At 39.9% G+C, this 11,383-nt stretch overlaps 1 gene segment (V, D, J or C); it reads left to right on the forward strand.

Moving 5' to 3' along the window:
- Positions 1 to 9,940: 9,940 nt before the first annotated feature.
- On the forward strand, positions 9,941 to 10,663 carry LOC131517955 (T cell receptor delta variable 1-like). The segment is given in 2 exon segments: positions 9,941 to 10,064; positions 10,284 to 10,663. Coding segments are annotated over 2 exon segments (429 nt in total).
- The last annotated feature ends 720 nt before the right edge of the window (positions 10,664 to 11,383 follow it).

The following is an 11,383-nucleotide window of genomic DNA, read 5'->3' on the forward strand; positions in this document are numbered from 1 at the left end:
TGGGTCCCAAGTCCATCATTCACTAGCTCTGTCATATTAAGCAAGTTTCTGGGGTGGGAGGAGTAATAATTTCTCACAAGTTTCCTTGTGCCTTGCCACAAGGCAAGGATTAAGTAAGATCACATGCATGAAGTTCCTAGAACATGTTAAGTGTTCAATAAATTTTATCTACTGTTTTTATTGGGCTATTTATTTACTATTTTTATTGTTAACCAAAAGTGGTCATTGCAAGTGAGTCTAGTTTCTTTAAGTAAAATTGTGGGAGATGATCAACACGGCATGGTGGTTCCAAGATTTCTTTTTTTAGTTGGGCAGTGTGAGGGGCTGGAGGCGAGAATAGAGCAAAAAAGGTTATTTTTGCCAAATCTCACAGACTGGTTAGTGACCTGGAATCAGGGAAATAACATCTTATCATAGACATGATCTGTTGTTATAGCTGGGCCCAGGGCAGATAACATTGAATAAAATGGAAATTTTCTTTTGTCTAATGAAATGTAGTTACTTAGATCACAACCAGAAGCCTAATCCGAAATACAGATAATCAGATAAGAGAGTGGACTTCAAAGAAAAGTGTTTGAAAACATGAACTGAGCAGGAAAGGAAACAGAAAAGAATGCATGGCTACCAGTATTATCATGAAATTCCATGTTGTAAAAATATCTATCTACCCCTATACAAGGATGGAGATCCTCCTTGGTATTTTAATTTAAAATATTTTTTCTTTGGGGTGCCCGGTTGGTTCAGTTGGTTAAGCATCTGACTCTTGATATTGGCTCAGGTCATGATCTTATGGTTTGTGAGTTCAAGCTCCAAGTCGGGCTCTGCACTGGGGCAGTTTGGGATTCTCTCTCTCTCTCTCTCTCTGCCCTCCCCCCTCTCTTTCATGCATGTGCGCATGCTCTCTCTCTAAAAATAAATAAATAAACTTTAAAAAATAAAATATATTTTTTTTATTTGGGAAAGAAAACACAGGTATTATATTTTTTTTAAAAAAAATTTTAATGTTTATTTTTGACAGAGAGAGAGAGAGAGAGAGACCACGAGCAGGAGAGGGGCAGAGAGAGAGAGGAAGACACAGAATCTGAAACAGGCTCCAGGCTCTGAGCTGTCAGCACTGAACCTGATGTAGGGTTCGAACTCTGAACGGTGAGATCGTGACCTGAGCTGAAGTCGGATGCTCAACCGACTGAGCCAGGTATTATATATTTTTAATGTCAAACCAAATCTGAGAATAAATGTACATGGCCCCCAAATTTCTGGAGAATAACTGAACAGCTTTTTCAGGAGGAAAGCAGCTATCTTAAACACAACGAACAGCTAAACTTAGTCCGTGCAAGTGTGAGCAGGATATGATCTGACAACCTTTCCCTATCAAACCTGTTTTGAAACAGCTGCAGTGTCCCTCTCCACCAATTCTAGGTTGAGCTTTACAAAAAACTGAATAAGAATGAATCCCAGGCTCCGAGCAGAAGATTCCTTTCCTAGAGATAGAGGTGCCAACATTACTCTTCTCAGCATATCATGGGCACTGGTGGCCTCTGTCTTCCTTGGTAGGGATAGTTGCTGCTAGTGAAGCTGAGGACAGTTTAGGATTGAGGGGGGATTGGAGGTAGGGAGCAGAGGGGATGAACAATGGCTAACTACGACAGACATTCCTGAGAAAATAGAAGGAAGGAGAAAGGAACCAGAGTTTTTACTCCTTCTGCCTTGACCGAAGATTTAACTCATACCCTGGTAGCCAGCTCCCTTACAGATCAGTTCAGGGGATCAGTCTTGTTATTTTTTCCGTCTACAGGATCTAGCGTGTCCAAAAATGTCATTCAATCCCAACCAACACCATCTAGGCAGGAGGGCAAGATTGTGAAACTAGACTGTTCATATGATGCCAGGGTTATATGTTATGTATTGCATTGGTGCAAAAGGCCTCCCGGAAGGGAGAGAATTTTCCTCATTCCCCAGCACACAGATACAGAAACCAGTGCAACACAGGGTCAATATTCTGTGAATTTCCAGAAAGCAGGTAAAACTATCAGGCTCATCACATTATTATCATACTTGGAAGACTGCAACATATTTCTCTTGTCTCAGAGACGGCCTTACAAAAAGCCAGAACTCAACCTGTGGCAATTTCCTGTTCTCGTACTCCCAGGGAAGTCTCAAACTTTACCCAGACATGTGTTAGCAGCTGGCAGTTACAGTGTGTAAGATAAGATCCAGAAAGGAAGTTGTTAAATACATTCCAAGAAGTACTCTTTCACAGCTGGCTCAGGGACCACTCAGGACCATTTGCAAAAGTCACAGTCCTCAGATGTCATCGTATATCTATTTCTTCCCAGGGAGTATGGCATTTTTAAACTAAAGCAGCACATGAAGGACAGTATTTTAAAATTATATTTGATTATTCTAGATTTTATACCTGCTCAACTCAATCTTTTGGGGCAGATAGTTCTTTTTGAGTTCCTGGACTCAACTCCATTGTGGGGGTGGGAGGGACTTCCCACGACACCAAGCAATTGTCCAGACACTAGCTGGGGATCCTACAATTCAACTCAACTCTGACACTATCTGTCTGGAGACAGATCCCACTGGTTGAGGGCTCAGTCCCACAAGACTGCTCCCCACCACTTCAGATGCAGTTGAAAGCCCACGTTGTTACCTGTACTTCTGACCAACTTACTAGAGATGAGAGATTCCAACAACACCTTCCTTAGACTCCTGATGCCAGTTGCAAGTCCAGGTTGCTATCTGTACTTCTGACAGACTGGCTAAAGCAGAGGTTCCCATGACCTCCTCCTCAGGTCTCATTAATTTGCTAGAGTGGTTCACAGAACTCAGAGAAATGTTATACTTACTAGATTCTGGTTTATTAGAAAAGGATGTCAGGAACTCAGGAACAGCCAGATGGAAGAGGTGCAGAGGGCAAGGTATAGGGAAGGAGTGCGGAACGTCCATGCTCTCTCAGCTACTCTCCCAGCACCTCCCCGTGTTCACCAACCCAGAAGATCTCTGTACCCTGTCCTTTTGGGTTTTTACAAAGGTTTCATCACTCAGCTACGACTGATTAAGTCACTGGCCATTGGCAGCCTCCAGCCCTCCTCCTCTCCCTGGAGTGTAGGGGGTGGGTACTGAAAGCTCCAAATGAATCACAAGGCTGGTCCCCAGCAGCAGTCCCCATCCTTAGGTTGCCTAAGCGCTTTCCAAAAGTCACCTCATTAACATAAAAGACACCTTTAAAGCTCTTATCACAGGAAATTCCAAAGATTTTAAGAGCTCTGTGCCATGAATGGGGTTAAAGACCAAATACATATTTCTTATTATAAGTCAGGGAAGACACTGGGGAAAAATAAGCACACAAAATAGAAATTTATATGCTGGGATGCCTTGAAGACCGACCAGAGAAACGGAACCTCAGCTAAGACTATGGACAGGACAGAAGCATATCACACTAAGTAGGATAGTAACCTATTCTGGACCAGACACGTTTTCTTACCTGTTTGGCTGCATTTCATTCTAACCCTTGCCAACTTCAGTTTGGCTTACCATGCCCTTTGACTCCCATACTCCTAGTAGCTGGTCTATTGAATGGAGTCCCCCTACAGTCACGTGGCCATCACAAGATTTAATTAATCATCACTGAGTTAAAGGATGCATGTGATGAGGCACTACTATACACTCTAGGGTCTGCAGTTGAGTTTGCATCTACCTGACTTGTTCATGGAAAACGAAAAGTTAGATTGCAGATTCTAAATCACAGAAGGTTTTTTTTTTATTCAGTCACCTACTTCCCAATGGTTTTTTTTGTTTTTGTTTTTTGTTTTGTTTTGTTTTGTTTTTGTCAAGTCCACAGGACTGGTCTTTCAATTCTGATGAGTCATTTTCCCCAAAATTCCTCCTAGGAATCCTCTGCTAAGGATAATGAAGAGACCCTATCTCACATGTCTGCAGGTCTGACACAGTGCCAAATCATTCACCTCCTTTCTTCTTCATGGTGTGCCCTGACCTAAGGCTTTGACAACTTATGAGAATCAAAAATGAAATACATCAAGTGTCAACTTTTTTGTGGTTATTACCTGTTGCTGGACAATTTGGACCTTCCTCCCCTGAAATTGTATCTTTGTGTACTGAAATTAGGATTGCTATGCTTGTTGAATACTTACTCCCATTGGTGTCGTCAATTACTTGTTCATTCCGAGAATAAAAATTAGATTCTAGGTAAAACCATTCAGTTGTTTCTAATTGCTTTAAGGGAAGTGTCTGTGTCCAAGTTCCCTTATATATATTACAAAATATTCCTCCTCATGATCTGTGGAATCAAGACCAAGGTGAATAATAATAGAGAAGATGTTCCCTGGATATCTATACTATCCATAAGCTCATCTTCAGGACCTATTTTTAAAGGTCCCAGAAAGAGCCCATCTGGGCCAGAATAAACTATCATTACCTGATTCCTCGGCCTTGCAGTGTTTCTTTGGGATTTATTCTTCTTGGATCCAGATTTACTCCCATGATTCCCAATCATGGGAATCTAGCTGAAATCACAGAATCAGCAAAGATCCCTTCTGGAACTTGCCTGTTCCTTCTTCAGCAAAGATCCAATGAAGATTCTAGTTTCTACAAAATTCCTAAAAATAAAATATAAATAGGCTCATTTTCTTAAAGGGGGTTTAGCGATCAGTAGAAGTCAAAATACAACCAGCAGAAGGTAAAACAGCGCTGTCCTATTCTGATTGAATAGGAAGGAGATATTTCAATTATGAATTGTGACTTACAATGATCATATATTTTGCAGTGCTGCATTCCTGATGCCAATATTTCAATTTTAGGTGCATTGGAAGATGGACAGAGTTCCAATTTGTCATAAGATATATAAAGCATGAAAGAGTGTCATATCCACCCTACCATGTAAAACTAGATAAACAGCAAAATCATAACTTTGCTTTTACCTATTAGAGACCTGAATTCACAAGGAAACCAAGTAGGCTGGATTCCAAACAGGAACAGGGTACTCCAAGGACAAGTAGGCATCTGGACTGGCACCACAGTAGCAGACCATAGGTAAAACAGGAGCTGGCTGCCTTATAAGCAAGAAGAAATCAGCCACAAGACTGAGTGAGGGCTCTCATGACAATGTAGAACTGCAGGGAGTCACAGACTCAAGAGGAGTCTGTATTCACTGGTGGGACCATTTTCACAGATCTCCACCTTGTGCTCACAAAAATGGGAGCAGAGAGGGTGATAGAGGGAGCCCCATCAGAGATGTTGGTCTGCACCATGTGATTGGCTGTGACAGCAGGAGGCAAAAGTCCCTTGCCTAAGAACCTTGCCCAGGTCAGTCTCTCACAGAAAGGAAAAGCCTGAGGCTGTTGGGCATGGGGATAAAGAGCAAATTCTGTCACATGTGTGCATACACGCCTATGCACACACGCACGCGCACACGCACACACACACACACACACCCCTAGGGCACAGTTAAGATCCACTGCAACAGAGAGAATAGTCAAGGAAAAAGCCATCTACCTTTGTCGAAGGGGCAGGAAAACATTCTGAGCTGAAAATCCTATAACAGTTCCATTAATCATTCTGCTACCAATTGTAACTGAACAAGCATGAGTTCTCTCGCTGGTGAGTTAACAGAGACTACACGGAGCGGGGAGTCGTCATACAAAGTAATCTTTCTTTGCAGCAAATAAGGAGGTCACAGGGAATAGTTTCCAAAGCATGACTCTGCATATTCACGAAGGGGCTTGACAAAGGAGAGTTCAGTATAGAATTGTGACAGAAGCCATCCTAAGACGGCAGAGTCCAGGTCCTAGTTGATTGAAGTCATGAAGGCCAGCAAGGGTCAGTATCTTCAATTCTCTGCTCCAGTTAGCCTGGTGTTTGAGGCTTAAAGGGGCTTAAATCCTGCAAAAATGATTCAAGAATGTGTGTTAGGTCAATCCTTACTTTTGAAAAAGCACTGGGAGTTTTACTACTGATTTATCATATCTGATATGTTGGGCTTTGGAGAGACTGCTAGTTTTTGCATTCCCTTTGTTTCCTTAAAATCTTTAACTACTGAGGTTTTTGCATTTCTTTTTAATTTCCAACACCTTTTCGGAAATTCTGCAAGCAGGATGCTTGGGCAAGTAGTCCTGTTGGGCATAAATCACAAAAATAGATGCGGGCCTGAAATGATTTCTCTTGTGTCTTGAAAGCTATGCTTCATCTTTCTTTTTCTGAGGACCCCCTAACTCTGCTTACACAATGAGGAAGAGGCAGAACATTTTCTTACACAAGACGCATAGAGAAACATGTGGTGTTTGGCTGACACAGGAGCAGAGGTCCTAATGCTGAGAAAATCCAAGATCCAAGGACCAGGTACATGGATCAGTCTAAGATTGACACTGCACCAAGATAACAGAGGCTACCTACCCACACAGTAAGCCTAGCGAGCACTGAATAACAAACAGCCATCTGTTGTTGCGGGGAGCAAGAGCAAATACAGAAAGGGAGACTTCTCACTGAGCAGGGACAACTTCAAGTTGAGTGTGGAGTTAAAAATTTGAAGTGGAGTACTCAAAAAGAAAGAGATTCCTTTTTAACATAACCACAAGAGTGTTCTTCCCAACAGGTACCCTCCTCAATGCCCATCACCCACCTCCCCCTCTCCCCCACCAAACCCCCCCAACAACCCTCAGTTTGTTCTCTGTATTTAAGAGTCTCTTATGGTTTGCCTTCCTCCCTCTCTGTAACTATTTTTTCCCCTTCCCTTCTCCCATGGTCTTCTGTTAAGTTTCTTGAGATCCCACAATAGTGTTCTTAAGTTTATATACATTAACAATAATTCAAGAAGCTGGAGTTTCAATGGCTCACGAAACAATAAGATTGTTTCGGGAAAACTTTGGTACTTAAGTCAGGGCAGCCTTATTGTAGAACTCTATATTTTCATGGCTTCTATTTTCTGTTCCTAGAGATGACGTGATTGGACGCTCCTGACAGAGATGTTAATTCATACACTTTTATTCGCTAGGTATAATTCTGAGGAAGTTGGCAAAAAAAAAAAAGGATGTTTCTTATTAATATATTTATCTAAGATTTGTCACAGATGCTGCACTGTGAGTCCAAGGGTTTCTGGAAGGATCCATCACAAGTCTGGGGAAGGAAAAGAGGGTCATTCTGGTTCTCAAGTTTCCTATAGACTCTAAAAATAAATTGCAAATTCTGAAAATTATCCAGTAACTCAGCTTCATTGCTTCAACAGGGGTGAGTGGCCAAAAAAAAAAGGATGTGGGGCAGAGTCCTTCAATTCTGAATGTCTGGGAGAGAAAAATAGCTGTTATCAAGTACAGTTATACTGACAGGGCTTTGAATTATTTCCTTGGTACAGGAAGGAAGCAGAGAAAGACTCTACATTTCTAACAGACTCATTCAAATGTGGATAGAAAACAGGACAGGAGATTCACAGTACTGTTGAAAAAAAAAGTTGAATGTGCCTTCTTGCATATCACAGCCACCCAGTCAGGAAACTCAGCCTTGGATTTCTGTTTAGTAGTTATATAGAACTCTTCAGGCACCTTCAGCCTGTAGCTGGGGACCCAGCCACATTCTTTGTCCTCAAGCAGGTTTGGGATTGAATGGCTTGCCGTAATGTGTTTATTTCCAATTTGAAATGAATGCAGAGATCTCATCATTGTGATTATTAAAAATTCCATTTTCAATAACTCAAGATGAGCTACTACAATTTGTACTAGCTCCAATATATTATATTCTAGAGAAATAGTGGTGTTTTTAAGTCAATAAATAAATTGTAAGGATAACCTCATTGGGGTATTTAAGTTACTTTCATTGAAATCTTACATGGTTCATAATGTGCCAAAGAGATCTAAAACTCTTCTGGGTGACAATGTGGAAGGCCTTCAGAAAAAAAATATTGCCTTAAATAATTATGATAAAACTGACACATGCTCATTATGGACACTTTTGAGAGTATAGAAAATGTGATAGAAAAATTAAAGTCATTTAAAATTCCGCTGCTCAAAGATAACCATTTACTATAAATATTCTTACTCTAGATGATCCATCTGCATATGCCTCTGTATCAGTCTAACACATAAAATATACTTTTCATGTAACATTTATGGCCATTCTCCTTTGTACAATCCATCTTCAAAGTATTGGGTGTTCATTATAAAAGATTCAATTCAAGGAGCAATCAGAAAAATTCCAGCAAACCTTTTTCACATTGCAACTATTCTACATTCAACAAATATTTACTGTCTGCTGTGTGTCAGACACTGTTTTTGAGTAGGATAAACAGGAAGAGATAGCCACATGTAACTCTGCCTCTCTCCTCTGCTCACCAGAAATAACTGGGAAAGTTTTTGAGGAATGTCTATACTCAGGGTTCAATTGATACTACTCATGAGTTTTGAGATTTTGCCCAAACATACCACCGATTTTTTTCATTCCTCATAGGTCTATATATACATCAGCAATGGTATGAAATTTTTCCATTTTTCCCAATGCTCCTTTATGAAAGGAAAGTAATAACTATTTTAAACAAATGATTCAAATTAGAGGGGAAGAAACGTCACCAACTCCTTTATAAGGCAAAAGAAAATAATATTTATAAAGGAAAGCTAAGAGTAGTGAAAATATTTGTAATACAAATTACTTTTGGATTTGTGAATAGGAAATAAAAACACAAGGTAGAAAATAAAAATTATATAAAAGAAAATATAGTGAAAATATGTATAGTATATTCGGGAAAGTAACATTCCCTGTCACCTTTATCTCCACCAACCCTAGCAGTCTAGGAAAACCCTATTAAAATTAAATTTTTCCTTGGGTTATTTGTCTTTTTATCCTTAAGTTGTTCTTTATATATTCCAGATACTCAACCCTTAACAGATATATGATTTCCAGATAGTTTCTCCCATTCTGGGGGTTCTCTTTTTTACCTTCTTGATAGTATCTTTTGAAGTAGAAGAGATTTTAATTTTGATGAAGTCTAATCTATCTATATTTTCTTTAGTTACTTGTGTTTTGATGTCGTATTTTAAAACCATTGCCCGATTCAAGGTCACAAAGATCTACATCTATGTTTTTTTTCTAAGAGTTTTATGGTTTTAGTTTGCACATTGAGGTCATTGATCCATTTCAAGTTAATTTTTTAGTACGGTGGGAGGCAGAGATAACAGTTTCATTCTGTTGCATATGGATAACAAGACTGTGGGAGTCCCTAGCCAAAAGAAAGCTGAGGAGCTATACCAATATCAGATAAAGTAGACATTAAACCAGGAATTATTAGAGATATAGAACAACTCTTCAAAATGATTAAGTGCACAATCTACCAAGAAGATAGAAGAACAATTCTATTTTTATATGCACCTAATAGCATGGCTTCAAAATATATCAAACATAAATCAGTAGAATTAAACCAGTAGAATTTGTTGATGTAAAAATCAACAAACAAATATACAACCACAGTGGCAGGCATTAACACACATGTCTCAGTAGAAATGTAGAGAAAATATGACCAACACAATTAATATTCTTTACCTACTTTACATATCTCAGAACACTTTAACCTCAAACAACAGAATATATATTCTTTTCAAATGCCCACAGAATACTGATCAAAGTTGACTATATTCAGGATCTTAAACCAGGACTTAATCAGTTGCAAAGGATTTAAATCATTCAGAATATAGTCTCTGATCACAATAATATTAAGTGAGAATTCAATAACAAAAAGATAATTAAACTTCATTTTTGTACCTTGCTGGATAGAATAGCCATTTTTCAAGTGTATTGCTGCAGAAGAACATCAAGGCAAAGCAGAGGTTTGCGGTGGGATAGATTTTCAGTCTCTGCATATAGCAGTGGGACATCCCACTTGTGAACCTTACTTCCTATTTGGGGACAGAAACATCTTATAGCCCCAGGAACCCTACACTCAGAGACTCAGATAAGATCTGGTCTCTGGACTGAAGTGAGACCAAGAGAAATTTCAACCAGAAGAATTTCTATCATGCTCTGCCCTGGCCTGCTGTGGGCATTCCTGGCCTCCTTTGGCTTCAGTAAGAGTGGCTGTAAACATGAGGCCTCAGCTGCCTCTTCTAGTTCGAGAATGGGACTCTGCAAGCTGTAACGGACAGGGATATTAAGAGGGAAGAGAGATGATGGGCAAATGAAATGCTATGTGGTTCTTTTCTTTCTCCTTGTGTCATAAATTAATCCAGTCCTCATGACCCATCTGAGACATTTCAGAGAACCAAACTTCCTTTCTTTTTCCATAGGATCTGGCATGGCTGAGAGAGTGATCCAAATGCAGAATACGGTAATAATTCAGGAAGGAAAAGCTGCCACCATGGAGTGCAAGTATGAAACCAGTTGGACTAATTACTATACTTTGTATTGGTACAAACAGCCTCCCAGTGGAAGGATGCATTTCCTCATTTACCAGGATGAAAGCAAGCCAAATGCAAAGCAGGGTCGCCTCTCCATGAACTTTCAAAAGACAGAAAAATCCATCGCTCTCACCATCTCTCTCGTACAACTGGCAGACTCGGCGGTGTATTTCTGTGCTCTCAGTAGTTCCACGGTAATAAAAATAATAGTGGAAGATGAACAAAAACCTTGGAGCTCCACAAAGGCAGCCACCTGCTTAGAGGCTTAGGAAAAACCCATGAACCACTGACAGGAAGAAGGAAGGCACTGTGGTAGCCCAGTTGAGACTTTCTAATGTAAACTTCCTTTCTATTAAAAAAATGTTCTCCTAATTGAGCTCAGTGTATAAAACAATATTGTTCCCTGAGATTGCCAAGTATTACATTTGTATCTTGGGTTAAAGTAAACCACCCAGTGCTTCTCTAATTGTCCCTAAACAGTTAGGCTTGTTAAAAAGGAAACAGAAGGCTCAAAATGGAGTCACTTGTGCTAAACCCCACATCAGTAAACCAAGACTTAATCCCTAACCTAACTGTAGTTCCAACCTTCCAGGAATGTAAACTTTAACCAGTTAACATGGAATTACCTAGTCAGCATTAGTGAGATAACCTGCCAGATAGATCCCCTCTGTTCCCCTTAGAAAAGCGACTTGCCTAAAACAATGCATTATTTGCTAATAGTTTCCTTTTTCTGCCCCTTTTCACCAAATCCTATGCTAAACAACAAACAATGTAGGCTTTGGGAACTGCCTTCAAACACAGGAAGAAGAAAGTACTAAGGGAAGTGAAAAGAATTTGGTTGAGAGTGAGTTTTACAACTAATTCTGGGAGAAAAAACCTAACAGAAATAGTTCTAAAATCCCTGCGTGACTGAAAATAATTCAGTCTTTCATCTCAGAGTATTGTGGTAGGAAGGTCTTCACTGAGCCTTCCACTAGAGGGAGGTATCA

The sequence above is a fragment of the Neofelis nebulosa genome, chromosome 7, assembly GCF_028018385.1.
Source record: "Neofelis nebulosa isolate mNeoNeb1 chromosome 7, mNeoNeb1.pri, whole genome shotgun sequence".
In the NCBI taxonomy this organism is placed as follows: Eukaryota; Metazoa; Chordata; class Mammalia; order Carnivora; family Felidae; genus Neofelis; species Neofelis nebulosa.